Source organism: Mercurialis annua, linkage group LG1-X, assembly GCF_937616625.2.
Source record: "Mercurialis annua linkage group LG1-X, ddMerAnnu1.2, whole genome shotgun sequence".
Taxonomy (NCBI): domain Eukaryota; kingdom Viridiplantae; phylum Streptophyta; class Magnoliopsida; order Malpighiales; family Euphorbiaceae; genus Mercurialis; species Mercurialis annua.
The window spans coordinates 72,734,398-72,757,763 of NC_065570.1; the positions used below are offsets into that span (position 1 = coordinate 72,734,398).

Genomic DNA, 23,366 nt, shown 5'->3' on the forward strand with positions numbered 1-23,366 from the left:
AATGCCAAATGTCCAACCTCAAATCAAATGTATCCGCTCCTATAGTAGAATTCAAATAGATGATCTCAGCATTACACGTGGCACCGTTTGTAAGGTACATGCCAAGGTGTGGTGATAGATTATTTGGCAACTTTGAATAAAAGTAGGACAGGCTGCAGGATATAAGTTTCTTTTTCTTTCTAGTGAAGTGTTTGTGCTACGTGTGAGCGCAGTGATGGACGAAATTAGGGATGCAATTGTAATGATTTGGAAAAATCAATGAATATATTATAAAATTAGTTGAAATTAAAAAGAGAGAGTAGTTTATAAGAAAAAAGAAGAGTTAGAGTAGAGAGGTGGCGAGAGATGATGAAATTGGAGGAGGAAGCAGCAGCTGGAAAATCAAACGGATCAGCTTCAAGCCTTAGATTGTCTTCTCTCTTAGCCTCCGCAGATCGGGATTTTCTTCTTTCCTCCGACGGAACTCAGGTTTCACTTTCTTTTTATCAGACGACACTATATTTATAGATAATTATAGTTATAGCTTCGTCTGTAGCTTCGGCTTTAAACTTAAGTTCTTTTAGTTCGAATTTGTAATTATGTTTTTTCTTTTAATTCTTGTTGTGTTCGGAATGGAGCAAGTTAATCTATGGAAGAGAGTAGAAAAATAATTCCATTTGCTTCCATAATTTTCTAGAATAATTTACGTACTCAAGCCAAATCCATAAAATCTTAGGTGATGATTAGAAACATTTGATTTCATGTGAAGTCGCGGTTCAAATCGTACTGATATACGTATGAAGCCGTTTAAAACTTAGAGGCCAGAGCTTTGCCTCCGGAAATACCTATCCGGCTTGAGCGAGGATTAATCTGTATGCTTAAGTGTGCCGTCGTCTTATAGTTAAAAGACGTTCAGAACACCTCATGTACCCTTACCAAAAAAAAATTATATATGTTAATTGATGATTACGTGAGGTGATAGTTTTAAGTACTCGTTCTGGTTTCTTTGCTGAGGTTTGACAAATGAGTTTAAACGTGGGATATCCAATTCTTCTAGCAGGTGAAAGTTTCTGAACTTGAAGGGAAAGTGATAGGCTTATACTTTTCAGCTAACTGGTACCTGCCATGTAAGAATTTCAATGAGATGCTAGTTGAAACATATGAGCAGTTGAAGAGAAACGACTCGAATTTTGAGGTTGTCTTTGTATCATCCGATGAGAATTTGAATGCGTTCGATAACTATCGAGCACCGATGCCATGGCTTTCAATTCCATTTTCTGATTTGGAGACGAAGAAGGCGTTAGACCGTAAATACAACATTGAAAGTATTCCTTGTTTAGTTGTTTTGCAACCAAATGATAATAAAGATGAGGAGGCGACACTGCACAATGGAGTTGATATGCTTTATCGATTCGGTGTCCAAGCCTTTCCATTTACTAAAGAGAGACTAGTGGAGTTGAAATTGCAAGAACAAGAGAAACATGATACTCAGACTTTAACAAATTTACTAACAAATCATGATAGAGACTATCTTTTGGCTCATCCTGCACCGAAACAGGTTGGTCTTTATAGTTGTAGGGTCGAGTTAAATATTGTAGCATCAAATTTTATTCATTAATTGAACCAAAGATAATATGATTGACATGTATAGTGGTTGATTATTGCAGGTGCCGGTTGCTTCACTGACGGGTAAAACAATCGGACTATTCTTCACAGCCAACTGGTGTCGTCCAGGTGTGAAGTTTACTCCCAAGCTAATTTCTATCTACCATAAGATTCAACAGACGCTAATGGAGAAGAACAAGGAGGAGTTTGAGATTGTGTTTGTGTCGAGTGATCGAGATCAAGAAGAATTTAACGCCTCTTTCAATAGCATGCCATGGTTGGCATTGCCTTTTGGAGATCCTACAATCAAAAACTTAGCTAAGCATTTCTATGTGCAGGGTATCCCTTGTTTGATAATTATTGGACCCGATGGTAAAACCATTACCAAGAATGGGAGAAACCTAATAAACTTGTATAAGGAAAATGCATACCCTTTTACTGAAGCAAAAGTGGAGTTGCTAGAGAAACAGATGGATGAAGAGGCTAAAAACTTGCCTAGATCAGAGTACCATGCTGGACATAGGCATGAGCTGAATTTGGTATCGGAAGGAAGTGGTGGAGGGCCATTTATTTGTTGTGATTGCGATGAGCAAGGGTCTGGTTGGGTTTACCAATGTCTTGAATGTGGCTATGAGGTGCACCCCAGGTGTGTGAGGGTTGTGAACCCTGGCTCAACCGGCGTGTGACAGATGAATAAGCTTTCAGGTCAATTCAGCTACTCAAAGGGTGCTAATTGAACTCTTATGCTAATTATAGTGTGTATATGTGTTCATGCCTTGGACTGTCATCTGCATGATATCATAATTTAGTTGCAAGGTGAAAACTTATTGATCTTTTCATGTTTTCTTAATATTACATCATTACAACAAACTTAATTTGTACATTGATTTTCCTTGACTAATCATGCACGTAGCATTGTCCGTGTGTCGGTCTTATTTATTCTTTTTACATGTTGTAAGCGTTTGGTCTATGTACATTGCAAATCAATATTATCTTGTGTGCCACTTCTCATCATGGCTGCAAATTCTTCATAGTTTATTCTTCCATCCTGCTCATCATTCAAAGTTATTCCAGAATCAGTGAACTCATAGCAGAAACAACACAAGTAGATAGCATTAGAGGTAAGAAAAATAGATTACTTTATTAGTATCAACATCTTCTATGATTTCGTCTATCGTAGCCTCGTCTCCCATTCCATATTGAGACATGGCTTGTCTTAATTCATCTCTTGTAATAAACCTGTGTAATTAATTAACTCTGTAAATCGGATAATGCATTTAATTTAATTTTGTTTGCAAGAGATCAAGATGATATGAGTATATATACACTAACTGCATATAGAAGCACTAACCCGCTGTCATCCTTGTCGAAATATTGGAAAGCCTTGAACAAGTGTTCTTCCTTGTCGAGTTTATGCCGATGCATTGTTGCTGTTATGAATTCAACATAATCAATAGTCCCACTTTTGTCGACATCGGCCTGACAATAAAAGATTAACCTTTTCAACACCAGGTTTATATGCAGTTGAAGATTAATTCATTGATACAGTGGGAGTATATTATTAATTAGCCCTTACAGCATCCATTAGCAGCTTGATTTCTGCTTCAGTAAGCTTAGATCCAAGTCTTCTTAATCCCTCTTTAAGTTCTTCGTATGTGATTGTACCACTTTTATCAGTGTCCATGTTGTTGAACATCTGCCTTAAGCCCTTGATTTCCTCTTCTGAAAGGCTTTCTGCTATTACCTTCAAGCCATCAAATTTATCAATTATGTAATAAATAAAAAAGAAAAAAACCCTTCAGCTTTGTATCGAAGTGGTATCCTAAAACATAATTTACACCGATGGTCCTTAGACAAATTCATGTTGATGTATACTGCCGTGACACATGGTAATAGGACACATATTATTATCTCCAAATGCCTACATGTTAATAAATTTTAAAAATGCAAATGATGTAATCACTGTGTTCAGCTAACAAATAATTTGAAGGTCATAAACTTATAGAGTTTGTTATAGAAACCTTGAGCGCGAGTTTCTTCAGCTTGTTCATTGCTCTGAACTGCTTCAATCTTGTAAGAACAGCACTGTCTATAGGCTTATCAGATACCTCACCGCCATCCACCTTTAGCCACGGATGCTCTATTTCAAATAGAGAGTAGAGTATAAATTAACAGTTTAGTTTTCGCAGCCAGCTTAATGAATCGAAGATCAATTCACCTATACATACTGAAGAATCACTTACCTAATGCCTGAGCAGCAGTAATCCGTTTCTTGGGATCTCTTGCTAACATTTTCTTGACAAGGTCTTTCGCAGAAGGCGAGATTTTAGGCCACGGCGCAGTTTGCAAGTCAAGTTTGCCTTTTAATATTGCTTCAAATATTCCTTTCTCATTCTCTATACATAAGAAATTGTTATCTTTTAGTCACATATAAACTCATTCCACGGTATGCAATAAATTAAGACCTTGTTATACCTGCCCAATATGGAGGCACTCCACTGAGAAGAATGTATAAAATGACTCCGGCGCTCCATATATCGATCTCCTTTCCGTAACTCTGATGCAGCACCTCCGGCGCAACATAGTATGCACTTCCTACAATGTCCTTATACACTACTCCTGCACATATTATAAGCATTCACACTATGTTCAGTTCAGTATAAGAAAAACTATACGTTAAATCATTGCCATTATTCAATTGTTTGCATGGATAATTAATTATTCCACAGGATAACTTTAATTATACTGTAAAGAGTTATCTATTCTGGGTGTATTACACCTATGAACGTTGACGTTTTAGTGATCTGTCTCTTTCTCCATTGACTTGGTCTCCCCTTGACCCATAATTGCATAAGCAAGAACATATATCTGTTTTACAAAAGTGAAGTCTCCTTCCATCTATCCGAGTCTTTTTGTTTGTTTATACTTAATATGATATATATTTTTTTTGGTTAAAGGCAGCATACGACTCTTCTCAATTAATTGTTAGTTACGGAGGTAAAATTCGAACTCATAATCTCTTGATACATTTAAAGACGCCTTAACCATCCAAAATAAGCCCAGACACTTATATAATATGAGTCCTACATTTCGTGTTTTATTTTCATTTCAAATATTTCCTTCTAAAACACAGTAACTATGTGGAACCATAAATTTTGTTTCAGGCAAAAAATTGTTTAGTCAGACAATATTGTCCGACTATTATTTTTAGACCAAACAATATATTATTCGACTATTCTTAACTTTTTAAATCAAATTATAATAGTTTTTAAAAATTATTCGGTACTCATTGGTAATGTAAAATGATAAAAATGGGTTCGTCCGACTACTTTTAAATCAAATGACATATTGTTTACTTAAAAAATAAATTATCTTTAAAATTAATGCTTCAGTACACATTGGTTTCATAAATTAAATTCTAAAAACATTGATATATATTATATCAAAAAAAATTTAAGTTAAGAGATTTGGAACATACCATCTTCAATGAAAACAGAAAGACCAAAATCAGTGATCTTCAAAGGAGAATCTTCTGCTTTACTAACAAGCAAGAAATTTTCAGGCTTCAAATCTCTATGCATAACCCCCATAAAATGACAAGCATGCACCACATTTACTATCTGTCTCGTAATTTTAGCAGCTTCACGTTCTGAGTAAACCCCTTGCGCTATAATTCGATCAAAAAGCTCACCGCCGGAGCAAAGTTCCATCACCAAATGCAAATTCTGGCGATCTTCATAACACCCTTTAAATTCCACAATATTGGGCTGACCAGTTAAGTGTTGAAGTATCAGAATCTCTCTTCTAACATCTTCAATGTCTTTGTTGTTCACTAACTTACGCCTCGAGATGGATTTGCATGCGTAGGTTAAGCCTGTTGATTTTTCAGTGCAGAGATAAGTTATACCGAACTGACCTCTGCCCAACTCTTTATCAAGATCGTACAACGAGGTTAAGTCGACGTACGGTTTGCCGAGAATGGGACCGATGTTTGAAGCTGACAAAGTGGGTGGTTTAATGTAAGATGATATCGGAGGGTTTGAGTAAGAAGGTATTCGCGGTGGCCGTGGCGGCGGCGGCGGTGGTCTTTTGGGTTGGGGGTGGTAGGGATGAGGTGGCGATTCGGTGGAGGAAACGATTGGGATGTCACTAACATTTGGTTTAGACCATTTGGTGAAACAGATACCCATGTGACTTATTTTTGTGGGTTTAAGGAAATAAGAGAAACGGAGAGTTTTTTGTTGAGGAAATTGTTTCTTGTTCTTGTATTTAAGAGGGGAGGAATTATATACTCCCTCCTTTTTAGCATAACTATACATTTTAAAAAATTAGTATAAAATAAGATTATAATTATATTTATATAATTAAATAGTAAGCTTACATGAAATTAAGAAATAATAATTCAAACTACTAATCCATAGAAGATGTATATAATATTTAATTTGATATTTTAAAAATTAAATCTGTGGCCGATCTCATATGATCATCAATTTTAAATTCCATCAGTTTAACGGTTAATCGATTTACATAATGCGTAATTTTTTAATTTTTTAATTTTTTAATTCAAAGAGGTTGAATCCAAAATTTAATTTTTGTCAAATCAAAATAATTTTTGATATATAGTCAAGCTGAATAAACGAACTGTTTTGATTTGATTATTAAAATATAAATATAAAAACCTAAATTGTAATTAATTATCTATATTTAAGATTAAAAACGATTAGACATTGTAAATGTAATAGATACTTTATTTAAAAAAAATAGATAGTAATTTCGAAAACGTATAAGAATAAGGGTGTTATTTTTTATTTTATTTTTTATTTTAGGTTAAAGCACTTTTTAAGGTGCTTTGCTTTAGCCCATAAGATGGTGCGGAGTATAATTTCTTTAACTTTTTGCACAAATTGGCTTTTGCTTTTTGCGTTTGCCTTGTCAACAAGAAGACAATTTCGTGTCTCATAGCTTGTAGTAATAGTAGAGTTTTTGCTTTTAGTAATTTTACGCGTTTCATTACATCATATTACCGTTTTGTTCGGTTTTTATTGTCGTCTTATGTACAGATATAAGGTGACGGCATTTCCCACCAATACAATTTTAGAAATTGGGTTGGATCCTTTTCTGAAGAGCGCCTAAATGGGCCTATCTTGTGAAAAGTGTTCGAAGTTCAAAGCCCAAAATTCTCTGCATCAGCATCAAAAAGACCTTTTCTATCCTTAATTTTGATTGTGGTTAAAAGTTTCTCAAAGGTCAGGCTGGAATATTTACATTAATAGAAGATGCCAAAGGCCCAAGCTGACAAAAACTTATTGGAGTTTACACTTTGTGGGCCTAATATTTCGTATTTACCATCTTTGTTCTCATGCACAATAAGATATTCTCACATTCTTTCATTTTGAATTGAAATGAATTATAAAGTATAATTAGATCAAACATTATGTAAAAAGCAAATAAAATTAATGTGATCAAACAGATTCAAAATGTTGTATTTATAAAATTTAGTATAACTGCGAGATATCTTTAAAATTACTAAAGTTATTTTTTTTACTCTATCGTCTCTGACTATCAGGTATATATATATGTATGATGAATTTATAATCATTAAATCGAATTAATTATCAAATTATAGATAGTTTACAACCACAATTATTTTTATTTTGGGTGGAACACATCAATCGATAAATGAAAATATAAATAATGAAAAGTTCTTCTTTACACGTGATCTATGATGGACTACTCTAACATAAATATTTTCTACAATTTAAATAATAGTGAATTTTTGTTTATTATAATGGTTTACTATATGGATGAAGTTTTTAAATTCAGTTTTTTTTTGTTATTTCAACTTTCAAATTCCTTTCAAACATACAAAGATTAATTGAATGACTATATATTTGAGTACCAATGAGTGATGGGATGTGTCTAATTTGCTAGAAATACGAAGAAACAGATATAAAATGACATATAAAATATGAACTAGGACACGGTCTATCTTGAATGATTTTCAAAATATGGAAATTTCATCGCCATTCTAATTAAGCCACTGCGCATATTTTCTCGTACCTTTTCAACGTAGTCACATTTTCATAGTAGTTTCATATATATAGCTAGACAGCAACAGGAGTGTTACATTAATTAACTACCTTCAACTTCAAAACCAAAGCTTAAGCTGATATATATTGACCAATATAGAGTCAACCACATTTATAGAGTTGGTCTTTCTTATGACTATTATACTTAAACCTGGCTGGCTGCTTCTTTATGAAATAAATATATACGACCTTCATTTCCTCTATTTTCCTCCATCACCATACCAATTCTTCTCTCGGCTTAATTATTTTTCACTTTCTTTCAATTATAATCTTGAATTCTCTAAGAACTTGTGATTACATATATAAAAGCTTATTTGATATATGATAGACACGCACATGAAGATTTGTAGATGTTCTTGGGCTTGTTTTGCTTTGTGGGTTTCTGGTACGGTTTCTACAGTTGCATGCAGCTTGTTTATTGCTATCTCTGCATTCGTATTTGCAGTTGGTGAGTTCTTCTTTTAATTTTCTTCAACCAATAAAGCTAGAAATATTCCATGCAATGCTGAAATTAATATTGTCGCAGGCAGCTTTGCTATAGATCCGATAAACACAAACATTACTTGTAATTGCTTGTAACTATAGTTAACAAGAAGTCGTAAAGCAATGAAGTTCTTTTCCGTGACCAAATTGATCACTTGCTAGTTTCTATTGAGAAATTAAAACGTCCAATCCAGGGTTTAGACAAAAAGTTACAAAACCCACATGCTATTGCTAGCTAAATCATATTCTGACATTTAAAATATTTAGAAATTAAATCCACAGGCAAATGTCACAAAATAAATTCCTGATGAATAATTCATCATATAAAATTATAAATCATTAATTAATTTAAATAATTATAGTGTCATCTTTTTGCTCAAATTTAATTTTTCATGTTAAAATAATACTACTATTCTTGAAAGCTCACCTAACAGCTTGAACTTTTAAGTGAATTGTTTATTTAACACTTCAAAACATAAAATCAAGATCATTGGCCCTTTAAATCGCTTTATGCTTTGATACGATATCAAAATTCAAAATATAAATTTATCTGAAAATTCAAGCTCTTATATGATTCTCTAACTATAGTTTTATCATTGTCTCCAACGTCATTCATTCTAACTCATCGGCAAAATAAACCTAGGAAGCCATTTATGATTGAAAATTAATTAAAGTATTCAAATTCGTTGTTTATTCACTCCTAGAAGGAAAAATGGTCGCCAATTTGGAGTAGTAATGCAAGTTATTATACTCTTTTTAGTACATAATAATCTTAATTATCATTTTACCGTTGACGACGTACAGTTGGGACAACCGTGGGAGGCATTTCTGGAGGTTTGGTTGGAGTGAAAACAAAGAGCGGGTTTGTTCATGGAGCTTCAGTTGGGAGCATTATGGGTTGTATTCTCTCGGCTCAACTCTTTCGAGTATGGTTTGATGTTTGGGATAATGATGACTCTGCTATCGCTGCTTTCATTTCTTTGGTAAGCCAGAGAGCTACACATAAAATTACAGTAACATAAAATCACTGTTTGATTGAAATTCTAAAACTATATTTTGATTTTGAAGATTGATAACGCTTCAAACCGCCTCAAAGAAATACTCGTTCAAGGAAGACATAGTCCAACCATTCATGGTCTTCAAAAGGATCAGGTAAAAACTCATTCCCGTTGTTGAACTTATGAACGAACCTTATACAAATTAAACTTAATTTATTTTAATTATTTAGTTGATAACTCTTCAAAATAAGACAAATTACATCCACTATTATAATTTCAGAGCCACAGAAAGTAAATTAAGTGTCTTCTGCAAATTTTAATTTTAATGTATTTGTGTTTTTTTTAATATTTTATATCAATTTTAACATATTTATATTGCTTTTCACGGGCTCTAAAAATATAAGAGTAGATGTAATTAAATTAATCTTGAAGAACTATGTGCTAAATTGTCAAAATATACCTAATTTAATTTATATGAGTCCGTCATACTAACTCAAGAACCAAGATGACCCTCTGCTTTTATGTAAAATGTGCAAGCATCAATTAACCAGCATATGATTCAATTTGATCAGGGAGAAGATGCTGCTCACATACTGCACAATGAGGTTCACAGGACACGGAAAATTTCAAAAGTTTTACTCACAGACAAAAACACCGCAGACGTCCTACGGAATGAATCATGCTGTCCAATCTGTCTTCAGGTGTTTTAACTTTTTTCTTCTTTACATCCTGATGGATTAGTAATAATTAAGTTTAATTAGTTTCTCTATTCAAGTTTCTTACTGCTGTCAACGGATCATACATACAGGACTTCCAATTGGGAGAAACAGCTTGTATCTTGCCCCATTGCTGCCACACTTTTCATCTACCGTGTATTCGTAAATGGTTTATCGCACATAGTTCTTGCCCATTGTGCAGAACAAGAGTATCAAGATCATGGATTTCCAAGATATGTAAAATCACCACAGATATGCAAAATGTAAGCTAGGGGCAGCTTGCATTATGCAACAATTATTTGATTCTTTTATTGTAATTAGACACAACTTAGAAGTAGAATCATACAATTTCCACAAATTAATTGCACATCATTATTTTTTATTTAAGAAAGATGTAAAAAAAACAGTTCATACAAAGGGCTTTTGAGTTTCTATTACACTCCCTATCATTCCCAGCATGGCTGGAGTGCGGTGCAGAAATATAAATTATCAAATAATAAGTGAAAGGTGCAGAGTTATTACAAAAGCTTTCAAGTTCTTGAAACAAAGAATTTCATATAACTAAACAAACAAACTCGATGCACTCTAGTTGAGAAGCCGAACCATTTTTTTTTTTCAGAGTGAAATGGACCAGGTATCGAACTTGGATTAAATAATTGCAAAACTCAGGCGTGTTCTAACTCGAGTATATAGATTGAAATAAGAAGCCACTTACTTCATAACACTCAGTTTGTTGCATCACGGCTATAATACTGATCCAAAGTCTTTGCTGGAATACGGTGGAGGAGCTCACGAGGGAAGATGCGGAGTAGTGTCCATGCAAGATCAAGTGACTGAAAGATGTTGCGGGTGTCATAGGCCCCTTGGGCCACAAATTTTCTCTCAAATTTATCCAGAAACTCTAGATAAAGCTGGTGACCAGAATATAAGACCAAACATTAATTAGTTAAATTTCAACCAGAAAATTTTAAAATACAAAAAATGGGTAGAATACACATGTACAAGCTACTTGGTTCCCATTTAAATCAGCAATTAAAAAAACCCGACCGGACAGGCCAGTTGAATCAGTTAAACCGGAAACTGGCCAGCTGCCCGGTCCAACTGATCCTAAAAAATGGAAATTTAGTTCAACTTTCGGTTTCTAAAATACTGATTCATACCACAACTCCCAACAACTATAACCCTACCCACCCGTGCATTAATATTTAGAGAGAGAGGGAGAAAGAAAGAGCACCAAGTCCTCAGAAGAAAGTGCTTCCTCTCCAACAACAGCTTTCATTGCCTGGACATCTTTTCCAATAGCATAGTTTGCATATAACTGAAGTTCAAAACCAAAAGGATCAAGTAAGCGGGCATGAAAGAATAATAAAAGATGGAACTCGAAACTTCCACATACCTGGTTAGAAACATCAGCGTGGTCCCGACGAGTCATTCCCTCACCAATAGCACTCTGCAGTTCAATGCAAACAACATTGGGTAACACTATCCCTTACTTTTGAAGAGTGAAGACAAATGGGGCATTAAGGAGTGACATGTCTTACCTTCATTAAACGAGAAAGTGATGGGAGCACATTAATAGGTGGGTATATCTGCTCATAAGAATCAATTATTAAACAGCCGGAGCAACTTGCTTAACTTATTATCAAAACAAGAAGATGGAAAAATGAAAGGCACCAGCAATTTGACTAGAAAAAGAATCTGAATTAACTTATATTGGAAGAGATACTTGCAAAGATCATTAAAAATGGACAAATGGCTATCAAAATAAGATGACAACTGAATAATGAAACAAAGTTTAGAGGCTAATGGGCAAAAATTGACTGCAAATAATCACCTGCCGATTTTGAAGTTGCCTATCAATGTATATTTGACCCTCAGTGATATAGCCAGTAAGATCTGGAGTAGGATGAGTGATATCTGTTTGAAGACCAAAATAAAAAATAAGTCATACAACCAAGAGAATAGAACACGAGTCAGGATGTTCTGTTTTGTGAATGCAAAAAATACCATCATTGGGCATAGTTAAGATTGGAATTTGAGTGATAGAGCCTTTTCGCCCTTCAATACGCCCTGCACGCTCGTAAATTGTTGCCAGATCAGTGTACATGTACCCAGGATATCCACGCCTTCCGGGCACTTCCTCTCGTGCAGCAGATACCTGCAGTCAGAATGAAGCAGGCCGCATCAGTAAACTACATGAAGTTCAATACAAACCTTAGCAAAAATTTACGGAAGCTTAATGTTTTCAATGTTGCAAGACATTTTCATCTTCAAACGTCATTTGACAAGGAAGAAGGACATAACAAGTCTAGAACAATTGATGCGATAAAATTTGTTACCTCACGAAGAGCATCAGCATAAGAACTCATGTCAGTTAGTATGACTAGAACATGCTTCCCACATTCATAAGCTAAATATTCTGCAGTAGTGAGGGCAATTCGAGGGGTGATAATACGCTCAATGGTGGGATCATTGGCCTGCAGAAAAGCATGAGAAACAGTAACATAAGTGCCACCTATAGATTTTTATACAACATAAGTGCCACCTATAGATTTTTATAATAACAGACAACAACCAAGTCAAAGGAAGGATCAAGAAGATTAATTAATTTAAAGTTACCAAATTTAAGAAAAGGGTCACTCTCTCCATTGATCCATTTTCCTCAAAATCACGCTTAAAAAATTGAGCTGTCTCCATGTTTACTCCCATAGCTGCAAATACAATGGCAAAATTGTCCTCTTCCCCGTCCTACAGAAAAAGACATGAAACAGCATAGAATATTAAATATTTCTTGAACTAAAAAGGAATATAAATAAGACAAAGGAAAGTCAGAGAGGTTTTAAGAAGGAAAAAATCATGCTGAGGCTAACTAGAAGAGAATCAACAGGGACCTCAAGCATAGCTTATGCATTTTTTCCCTTCTTTTGATGAAAACTATAATTTATACTACGTGAACCATCATTTATTAGCAACAGCAAAGATCACATACTCCCAAGAGATCCCCAGATTTTTCAAGCCTCTTTACTAGACCAGCTTGACGACAAATTTGAGCAGCTATTTCATTGTGAGGAAGACCGGCAGCAGAAAAAAGTGGAATCTTCTGACCACGAGCAATAGAATTCATAACATCAATGGTAGAAATCCCTGTCTGTATCATCTCTTCAGGATAGGTTCTCTCACTGGGGTTGATGGAACTTCCTGAGATGAATCCAGAGAGCTATAATCAGAGCAAAGATAAAATCTAAAGCATCACTGATAATCATTGACATTTACAATATCTCACCAGAAATGTCGAGATAAGCCTCAGGTAGAATTGGAGGACCGTTATCAATAGGTTTTCCAGAACCATTAAAAATGCGCCCAAGCATATCCAATGAAACTGGTGTTTTCAGAACCTGCAAGACGAGCATCATAAAAGCAGCTGAAATCTTAATATGTATTCACTAGTGGATCAATTAAAATCTGAAGCAGGAAAGAACATAGAAAGCAACAAGGAGAACGTAGACAGCCTTATTGAAAACCATGTGGCTCTATACAGAAACGCTTAAAAAAGGAAGCTTCTGCAATTAATAAATAATAATTGCACCTTTTTCCCTTAAAATCTTCAATTCAAAAGTTAAAGGAAAAAACATTTGTAAGACCTTCAATAAAGTTCCCTAATCCTCAACAAATTTTACATTTTTATGATTGAGGAAAAAAGAAAAAGAAGAAGATGGAATTCCTCTCATTCTCAGCTACAATGTTATCATGCCAACGAAGTTCGTGACAATTAAAAGAATTTTGTTAAGTTTCACCAGATGATGATCATATGTCTAAAAAGTCGAGCAAACTTCTTTGATCATGATCCCAATTTGACCATCAACTCACGCACTAACATTCACATTGGTTTCAACAACTCGTATATTTTTCACATTTTCAGAATATAGCAGCTCAAATGGATTATGACTCTCATTCAAAAAACGGATAATGGTCAAAACAAATATAGCAAACTGGAGTCCGAAAAATCAGACGGAAAGATTTGTACCTCTCCTGTGAATTGCACTGTTGTAAATTTGTTGTCAATGCCAGAGGTTCCTTCAAAAACCTGAGAAAATGAAATACCAATTTATGATGTTAAAATAAAAGGTAATCATCTATTCTAATCGTCCAATTTTAACCAAACCTCCAGTAACTCTGTTAAAAATACTGTCAGAAAAATGTTAAAAATACTTTTCCTTCTAGTTGAATTATAGGCAAGGCTAATGTAACACTTAATTATCGCATAAGCAAATGTAATTAGTGCAATTTTATGGCAGACAACTGCAAAACCTAATGAGTAACCAGGCAGTCACCCATCATCTGCTCTGGGGATGCAGCTTTTTAAACAGATATCGGTTTATGCACCCAGCCACCCACCCAAGGCTGCAGCAACTGCAGCCTTTTAAACAACGTGCTAATCTAGAATAATTAAATAAAAGAACAAATGATAACCATAAAAGAAGAAACAGTATAAAAATGTAAGGCTGAATTAAGCGAAGAGACCAGGCATAAGTAACCAAATTTGATGCCATCCAATGGTGGATCCCACCTTAGCAACTCTTTTTTTTTTCATTTCTGCACCTTGCTCAGGCAACACTCAATTAACTAATTCAAACTTGAGAGAAGCCCGTGATTAGGTGCAAAAATACGCAATCAACTAAAATGCAGAATTAAACAAAAGAATACCTAGATTAAAGTAGTTATAGTCAATAAGGACAAATTTACACTAATATCAGGTATAATCAAGATTGAAAATAAAGCAATCAGATGTGACAAACAAAAGGATATAGGATAAAGAAAAATAAACCTGGACAACAGCTTTTTCGCCATCGACTTCTAAGACTTGCCCACGGCGAGTAGTTCCATCTCCCAAACGAATATTAACTATCTCCTGGTATTTTGGACCCTGCAAAAAACATCCCGAAAACTTAAAATGTAAGCTAATTACCATGACATTCGACTTCAAATTCAACAAAAATGATCGAACATCAAAATTAACCTTGACTTTTTCGAGAATGACCAGAGGACCAGCAACACCAGACACAGTTCTATACTCTGTAAAACAAAAACAAAAATTAAACAACATGAGAAGAGTTTATTTGTGATTAAATTAATTTTATTAACAAACATAAAGATCAATAAATAATTTGAAATGTTTACCCATGCCAATCTCTAGTGTTTCCTCCTCCTCCATATCAAAACTCTTCCCTGCAGCTCCCATTCTTCTAACTTCAATCTGATCGCAAAAAACGGCTAAAATCTCAGTATCATAACCAAAAAAAACCGTTGAATTTCTTGAGATCCAAACAGAGGAATTATTATGATGTTGATAATAGAGTAGAATTGAAATCTTAAACACCAAAATTTAATTACAAACCAAGGAATGGATTAAAGGAAGTTACACAATGTAAACGGAAATTGGAAGGTTAGATCTGAATGACGTACGGATAATTGAGAGAGAGAGAGGTTCAAGCTGCTTCTCTGTTCAATCGTGAAGGCGTTAAATTTGGGTTCATACGATTAGAAAATACTGTAACTCGCTCTCCGGTTCGCTTTTGATCCGGTTTTCTCAGATTTTTATTCCTTTTTAATGTTGTGTCACGCGTGTAGGGTGATAAGTTATGAATTAGTGTTTGATAAGACTTAAATTAAGTAAAAAATTAGGCGATGAATGTCATAATTTATTCTCAAAAAAAGAAAAAAGAAAAAAAAAAGAATGTCATAATTTGTTTGATAATTATTATTATTGAAAATGATAAGAAAATTCATAAAATATATTTAATTTTACTTTTAAAAAATTGAAATTTAAAAATAATATTAACCAAAATAAATTTAAGTTGTTTTTAACGTAATTAATTAAGTTATATTATTAAACTCTATTTAATAAGAACAAGTGTTAAATTTTTTAATTTTAATGATTAAGTTGATTATCAAATACCACCTTATTCTGTAAAATCACCACGACGTTTTATTTGTCTTAAACAAATTAATTTTTCTTTTCGAAGATAAATAAACGGACGACATTTTTATTTTGTATTGTATTAGATAAAAAACATGTATAAATTCATCTCTTGAATATTTAATCTTCCTAATATATACTATCATTTAAATTTAAGAAGTTTGAATATGAATATTTTTTTACTATATTTTGAAAAGGATTGGTATATATGTATATTTTTAATCCTTCACCTTATTAATTTGGAAGTGTAAAGTGAAGCAATATGACAATTAGTCTTTCTTAATTTTGAATTTCAGTAGAGCTAGTAGTTTAAAGCCGATCTAAAATTTGTTAGATTTAACTAACTACTAATGTAATTATATTTTGTCTCTCCCAAAAACATATTTTTATCATGCATATCCACTCATCTCATACAAAATGGGCCAATGAGATTGTCCAATTATCTGAGTTTTGTTTATTTTATTTTATTTTACAATGTCAGTAAATATAAAAGCAAAAATCACATATTTGAATAATGCCAGCATGGTAGGTGATTGAAGACCAGAGAGGAAACTACAAAGAAGCTTCTTGGTTGTATGATTTGCAGTCTGGGGCCTTTGCGCCACTTGGCAAGAACATGACTCGCAAGGGCTAAAAAGACAACGTGACTACATTACTTTTCTTTCCTACTTATTTTGGCCCATTTAAGTGGAAAAAGCCGACAGTAAATGACCAATGACATGTCCAAAAAGTTACATATATAAAATATTGTAATCCAGAAACGTCTGTTTTCCTTCTAAATTCATAGCTTCCATTAATTTGATCAGTTTTTGCATATAAAAAAAGACTAGCTATAAAAATCTAATAAGTGGAAATCATACAAGCTGAAGAGGCCAATTGAGCAAAAATCAGAAAAATTATATTCCAGCAAATATCAAGTTTGTTTACAGTTGCCTGTCATGCTGCAGTCATCCTCCCTTCCCCTCCCCTCAACTAAATTTGTAGGTACAACAACATTTTCTCTCAAAATTATCAGAGTTCAACAACTTCCGACCCGATCACAACACTGGTTAGAAGAGTAAAAACGCTATATGGAATTAAAAAATGTATTTTTCTAAGCCTAAAATGTGTAACTGTCTTTGAGGTATGCACCATAATGTGTCTAGAGTTCTAGAGCCATTCACCAGTACCATCACCAGAATTTTATCCTGCTAGAGGGACAAGATAAAAAGGAAATTGCATATTTCAGTCCACGACTTACAATGCGGAAAATTCATATATGTAAAGATGGTATCAAATAACAGCAAAGCGTATCAATCTTCATCTAATCCAATGCCCTCTACAATCACAATATACAATTCAATATTGGCCAATACTCATTCATTTTCCTCTTTCGGGTTGCAGCTTTCAAAAGCCATTTTAAAAAAGCCAATGTAAAAGAAGTCCATTATTCAATATGATAAAAGAAAGTGGAAATTTGACTAACTGAAAATACCAGATAGATATACACAAAAAGAAAAAAACATTTGCATCACCTAACATCAAATACAACTAACTACTTTAGTAATTGGCGAGTACCTTTACTTATACTAGTTCAGGCTTTGTACTCTCCAAGATGCATCCACTTTGTAGCTGACCACTTGTTTCCTCTAATCACCGGGCAACTACCTGATATAAGGCATGAGATGAATTAAGGAAACTGGAGAATTATAACTTGCTACAGGAACATAGACCAGGACCTAATATTCCTACAATTTTAAAGAAACGGTAGCATCTCCTTGAATCTTAGTTAGAGATGCCAACCATTTATTAACTAAATGATTACTAACCATGCAAACTTGAGGGATCTAGTGTAGCGTCAGGCCTTGTGCTCCAAAATAGTAATGCATTACCCATTTTTGGTTTCACTGAAAGACCTTGTTTGGCACATTCAGACAACTCATTCCACCATGGCACATTGCTGACATTTCCCTTAGCAGTGGGAAACACTGTCTCACCACCCTCCTCGACATCTGACCTGTCAGTATAGAAACAGCAGAAGCAGATACATATAAGGAATAATCCAAATACATGCATACACATATATGTACCATGCTATCCAAAGGGGACAATCTTACAGGTACATAAGAACAGTTGCTGTCCGTTGGCCCCCATTCTTAGTGTTGAATTCATCAAGAAAATAATCAAAATGAGGCTCATACTTCTGCCCAACTTCATAGTGAAGAATCTGAAGTCCTTCCCCATGTTCTACAGATAAAAAAGTCAGACCCAAAAGGCAGTAATACAATTAGAGTAAACACTTGGTAGTTCGCAACAAAGTGAGGACAAAGAAAAAATGTTGCATGGCTAATGATTCCCTGCGACGTGGATCACCTATGCTCTAGGCGCCAGCATTTCAAAACCCTTTAACAATCTTCTTCTATTTAGTGCTTGCAAATGACAGATAATTCAAGATAGAAGAGCCAACCGGAAATGTATTAGAAACAATCGGAGTATTTACAGCTTTGTCATGCTAAAAGAATATATACAGGCCATTCAAGCCAATTAGATGTATAGTTAAAGTTAAGACTGCATGGTTGTAAAGGTGATTTAACGACGTAGTTTACTTACAGTTCGTTGCAACTAGCAACAAGTTCTTAAAGTTAGGAATTTATTTTCTACTATAAAAGATCAAGTCACTAATGGGAAAGAGAATTTTCATTGCAAATATATAACCAGCATTCAAGGAACTTCTCTTTCCAACATCCTAAGCTTAAAAATTACAACCAAACTTAGGCAGTGTTGTTCTGATATTTAAAATGACGTACCTGCAGGAACGAAAGAGAAGTCTGCTATCCTCTTTTCGATGTTCCTAATAATTTTATCTCGCCCTCTTCTTAGGAACATTCCAGAACTTGTACGCACCCTGCAAATGAGTATCATATCACTTTACAAATTCAGAAACCCCCGTACGCCCTCAACAAAGCGCACATCACACATAAAAGAAAAGAAAGAAAAATAATATTAAAGAATGGTATGTACCTAAGAAAAATTTACCTGCTATCTTTACTACGGCCAGTCTTACTATCCACCACAGTTGACTTTTCCATATGTGGTTTGGCCAGAGCTATTAGGTATTCACATTCTTCTTTCGACTGTTTGCATTAGCATCCCATGTCAGTGTTGGGCACAAATCAAAACTTCATAATCTATACTGTACGGGAAAATCTTAACCTCAAAACTAACCAAAAACTAATTTAATGTTTAATGTTCATTGCTAAAGCATAACAGAAATATCATAATAAGAAAAATGGCAGATAAAATTGAACCGTATGTATCATTTTGCAAAAATATTTCTTTCTATGACCCTTACAAGAAAACATGGGGTGAGCAGTGCACATACTTAGCCAATTATGCATAGAAATTCTTCGAAAGGATGTAAAACCTTATCGAGTAATTTTCAGCCTAGAACAAAATTAAATTAATCTGACCAAATCTTTTCCTTCTACCTTCATCGAGTAACATATAGCAGCTACTCATCGTGTCATGTAAGTCTAAATTGCTGACTAATATTTAAAACTCACCAAGAAATTATGATAAAGAAATGCCCGTGGCTCCCAAGAAAGAATTTCAGTCCATTGCTCTACCCTCTTTCCCAGATCATCATTATTATCCCTGTAACCCAAAACAAAACAATTAATCAAATACAAAATCGAATTGAGAAAACAGAAAATAATAAAAACGCAAAATGATTAAATTACCTTTCAGCAGCCATACGGCGATATGAAGCAGCGAGATCATTTGGAGGGGAATCATCGCTGCTGATAGGAAGTGAAAAAATACCGAGACCCAAAAGCATTAAAAGAACCATCGTTAGCATAATTAGCATCGTTAATACTAACGTCAATGTTGACATTTTCCTTGCTTGTAATCTCGAGTGTTTCACTTTTGCCATTTAAATTCTTCTAAAACCCTAATAGATAAACGAAAGAATCCAAATAATTCGTGATATGAATGAGTTTATTGAGTGATTTCGACGCGAATTGTGAGGATTTATATAACGATCGGGGAGCAGTGGTGGTTGGCGGTGGTTTTGAAGTCCTGGGAGGTTTTGAAGATAAAACAGTTTTTTTACATAAGAATTTGTTTTTGACTATATTGTCCTCTATATGCTAACAGTATTCTTGTTTACAAGTAATGTGATTGTAACGGTACAGGGGTATTCGTGTTCTAGTTGTGGGTGTTTCTGTCATTTACAGAGTTCTCGGTTTCTACTTTCTATCTGAGTCTTCCCGGCGCTGTGGGCAGCCCAAGGTTTTAGGATTTCTTTCTTTCTTTGAAAAGGAACATAAATTGGCATGTAGGTAACTTTTCTCGGTAACTTATTACCCAGCAATGTTATTTCATTTTAAAATTTTAATTTGATATATAAAAACTCTAAATAAAAAAATGTCCTCGATATTTTGACTATATTGTCCTCCATTTTTTAGTACATTTTATTATTAATTTACTTATAATAAATGAACAAATAATATTTCAGTTTTGCTAAAAATTAACAAAACATAAAAGCACTCTATAATAAGTTTAAAAATAAATATTTAAACTGGAAATAAAAAAAAAAAATATTAAACGATCTGTTGAATGATATTGCACATATTTGTATTAAATATCTCGTTCTATCTCCCCTCTCTTTCAAATAGAAAACCCTAGCCGTCAAGCGTTTCTCTTTTGTTTTTCGTTTCGGCTGCCGTTAATGGTTTATTTTTGCCGTTGGCGGTAGCCATTTCTTTTTTATTGCTTTAGAATAAAATAAATGAACGACTCCTTTTCATCTTTTTCATTTTGGTTGGTAAATCTATCGACGAGGCGCATCAATTTCAATATATATACAAATAAAAAATCAGAGATGGATCAAGTCCTTTCAAGATTGAAGATGAAATCGTTATAGGTTATATTAGTTTTTTTTATAACTATTTTACAACGATTGTCTTTCTTTTTTGAAAGTTTCGTTGTTCTTTCTATATAAAAGATTTGTTGTTTTTTATGAAGAGTTTGTGAGTCTTCTGTTAGACAGAAAAGGATTGGATCTTATTATGTTAGAGCGGTTATGTAATTTTGATTTTGTTTTGTAAGGCGATCTGCGAATCAAGGTTTATATCTTGTTCCATGTCAGGTCATTAGAAACGGTTATACCCTTTCTGAATTCTTACACCTGTAACTGCTCTTTATTATTAAAGAAAGATTATTCGATTGTCAAAAAAAAGTATCTCGTTCTATATCAATAAAAACATATATTAAATTCTATAATTGTATCAAATTTTGGGGTAATTGATTCTGACCATGATTTAATTTTTCTGTTTTTTCATTTCAGTCACTAAACTATTTTTTTGTCTTTTCAATCATTGAACTTTTTTTTTTATTTTGGTATTTTCAGACCAAAAATGCTTAGGTGGCAGCCGGAAATTGACATGTGGCAACCGGATTTTAATAGTTTTATTTTAAAAATTTATCACACATACATAAATTTACTTTAAAAAATGAGTTTTTAGGCCAAATTATGCAAATATGGCAATTTTTAGGTTTAAAAAAATAATTCCGGCTGCCACCTAAGCATTTTTGGCCGGAAAATACCAAAATAAAAAAAATAAAAGTTCGGTGATCAAAAAGAAAAGAAAGATATTTTAATGATTGAAATGAAAAAACTCGAAATTTCAGTGACCATCAGGATCAATTACCCTAAATTTTGGCTCCGAAAAAAGTTTTTTATTACAAATAATATATTATATTCATATTAAAATGTAATTTTTTTTTTAATTTTAGAAAAATATCATCACTTTAGAAGTAGTTTAAAAAATTATAATAATAAATAATCCGCCAACTCAAATATTTTAGATTTGAAAACTATTTAAATTCATACTGTTTTCATTAATTATTAATAACAACCAAATTATATTTTAATTTTAAATTTTATCTCAATTGTATCTCAAAATTAATTTAAACTAAAACTAACCCTTATAGAGAGTGTTTATCTCATGCATTGATTGTGTCATGTCATAATTACAACAAGTCAATGAGCATTCGTGATAGGAAATTTTTAAATTATTTTTTAATATTTTTATTATTAAATTTTCCTCATAATTAACGCATCATTGGTTTGTCGCACGAATGACATGGCACAACGGTTGCGTGAAATAATTTGTTTCCCTTATAAAAAGACATGTATGTTTTTAACTTGACTACATTATAGATACATGTAAACTGGTATTTCAGGTTTTGCAAAAACTGCTCTATAACATTTGTAAAACGTTTAGTGAATTCTAACGCTCATATTCTAGCTAAAGCAGAGAATTCCAAGTCTGATCGTCTGAAATGGTCCTATTCCCTCCTTTTTTTGTAAATTTTTTAAGTTTTGATCTTTAATAAAAATTTCTAATTGCAAAAAATAAAAATACTTGTTATATTATATCCATCTTACTACTCATTCCAGCCAAAATCTCCATTTCGAAATTCTTTAAAGTTCATTTTCCCCCAAATGTATCTAATGTATACCAAAAGTCGAATGTATCTAATGTAGTCCAATAAAACACCTATAGTTTATGCTAGATAGGTTAGTTTTAGTTCAAATTGAGATTCAGACAATTTTAACAATTTTAATGATTATATATTAAAAATTTTAATTATTCAAAAACATATCGCCTTTATTATATATCTCAAACTTTTAAAATCGTATGTTTTACTCATTTTTCAATTATAACTTCAATTGTATCCATTTTATTATATTAGAGTTTTCTTGCTTGAAGAGGGTTCAAACGTTCTTCATACTTGATACATAATTTTAATTTTTAATATTTAAAAAATATTACCAACTTGTTTAGACGTCAAATATGAAGTATTTTTGGAGTGAAAAAATGGATAAATTAAAATAAAAAATAAATTAAAATTGATGATTTTAAAAATTTGAAATATAAACACAAAAAATCAAAATGTGATATATTTTGGATGAATAAGCCTTAAAAACCACCAATAAAAGGTGCACAAAAATTTAAAAGAAAATTATTATTATTTTACTATTAAGATAGTCAAGAAGCTAAAATTAAAAGAATTTTTAGGTGATTGTGATTTGTTTGAAAATATATAAGATGCAATTTTATATAATGGAAAATATACAATTTAAAGTGCAAAAGATATTATTTTTAATTGTTTTAGTAATAATATTAATTTTCTTATTAATTTATTATGAAATATAAAATAAAATAAATTTATATATTCATAACTATAATTAATTTGATAAAACAATAATTTTAATAGTCAAGTTTTTAATTTTATAAATCATAATAATTATATCCAAACTTATCGTCAAAAAAAAAAAAAAACAGAAAACATTTAAACGTTTAAATAATTTTTATGATTAAATAGTTAATATTTATATAAAATTTATTATTTATAATAATAATTTTTTTAGTTACAAATTAATTCATTATAAAAATAAATTTAGATAAAAAATAGGTTATTTTCATCAACTAATTTTTAATATTTTATATATTATGTAAATATAATCATT

General features: G+C 32.7%; 5 protein-coding genes across 9 annotated transcripts; 2 read left to right on the plus strand and 3 right to left on the minus strand.

Moving 5' to 3' along the window:
• Positions 1-223: 223 nt before the first annotated feature.
• LOC126655481 (probable nucleoredoxin 2) lies at positions 224-2,465 on the plus strand. Of its 2 annotated transcripts, none has more exons than XM_050349693.2 (3): positions 224-468; positions 1,037-1,537; positions 1,647-2,465. In XM_050349693.2, exons 1-3 carry the CDS (start codon positions 346-348, stop codon positions 2,268-2,270), a joined length of 1,248 nt encoding a protein of 415 aa, XP_050205650.1. In that variant the 5' UTR covers positions 224-345; the 3' UTR covers positions 2,271-2,465. The 2 variants fall into 2 exon arrangements, with proteins under 2 accessions (XP_050205650.1, XP_050205656.1); XM_050349699.2 differs by having other exon boundaries at positions 1,040-1,537.
• LOC126655475 (calcium-dependent protein kinase 29) lies at positions 2,389-5,842 on the minus strand. Its single transcript, XM_050349683.2, has 8 exons — positions 5,063-5,842; positions 4,060-4,203; positions 3,828-3,980; positions 3,606-3,724; positions 3,161-3,328; positions 2,936-3,063; positions 2,724-2,823; positions 2,389-2,632 (listed from the first exon to the last, which is right to left on the minus strand). Exons 1-8 carry the CDS (start codon positions 5,772-5,774, stop codon positions 2,552-2,554), a joined length of 1,605 nt encoding a protein of 534 aa, XP_050205640.1. The 5' UTR covers positions 5,775-5,842; the 3' UTR covers positions 2,389-2,551.
• Positions 5,843-7,576: 1,734 nt separating this feature from the next.
• LOC126654447 (NEP1-interacting protein-like 1) lies at positions 7,577-10,228 on the plus strand. The gene is made up of 5 exons (XM_050348306.2): positions 7,577-8,121; positions 8,961-9,139; positions 9,225-9,308; positions 9,727-9,855; positions 9,963-10,228. Exons 1-5 carry the CDS (start codon positions 7,995-7,997, stop codon positions 10,140-10,142), a joined length of 699 nt encoding a protein of 232 aa, XP_050204263.1. The 5' UTR covers positions 7,577-7,994; the 3' UTR covers positions 10,143-10,228.
• Positions 10,219-15,441, minus strand: LOC126654432 (V-type proton ATPase subunit B 2). 3 transcript variants are annotated; one of them, XM_050348290.2, is made up of 15 exons: positions 15,334-15,441; positions 15,049-15,124; positions 14,888-14,943; positions 14,696-14,794; positions 13,895-13,954; positions 13,154-13,265; positions 12,860-13,068; positions 12,490-12,618; positions 12,210-12,347; positions 11,878-12,028; positions 11,705-11,787; positions 11,412-11,459; positions 11,267-11,320; positions 11,105-11,188; positions 10,219-10,781 (listed from the first exon to the last, which is right to left on the minus strand). In XM_050348290.2, the coding sequence occupies exons 2-15, from the start codon at positions 15,107-15,109 to the stop codon at positions 10,596-10,598; spliced, it is 1,470 nt and encodes a 489-aa protein (XP_050204247.1). In that variant the 5' UTR covers positions 15,110-15,124; positions 15,334-15,441; the 3' UTR covers positions 10,219-10,595. The 3 variants fall into 3 exon arrangements, with proteins under 3 accessions (XP_050204247.1, XP_050204236.1, XP_050204253.1); XM_050348279.2 differs by having other exon boundaries at positions 15,291-15,412; XM_050348296.2 differs by having other exon boundaries at positions 15,266-15,412.
• A 1,282-nt stretch (positions 15,442-16,723) lies between these two features.
• LOC126666048 (probable prolyl 4-hydroxylase 3) lies at positions 16,724-20,123 on the minus strand. 2 transcript variants are annotated; one of them, XM_050359001.2, is made up of 8 exons: positions 19,567-20,123; positions 19,390-19,480; positions 18,863-18,960; positions 18,634-18,731; positions 17,944-18,073; positions 17,656-17,843; positions 17,405-17,494; positions 16,724-17,034 (listed from the first exon to the last, which is right to left on the minus strand). In XM_050359001.2, the coding sequence occupies exons 1-7, from the start codon at positions 19,758-19,760 to the stop codon at positions 17,421-17,423; spliced, it is 873 nt and encodes a 290-aa protein (XP_050214958.1). In that variant the 5' UTR covers positions 19,761-20,123; the 3' UTR covers positions 16,724-17,034; positions 17,405-17,420. The 2 variants fall into 2 exon arrangements, with proteins under 2 accessions (XP_050214958.1, XP_050214959.1); XM_050359002.2 differs by having other exon boundaries at positions 16,724-17,037.
• Positions 20,124-23,366: the final 3,243 nt, after the last annotated feature.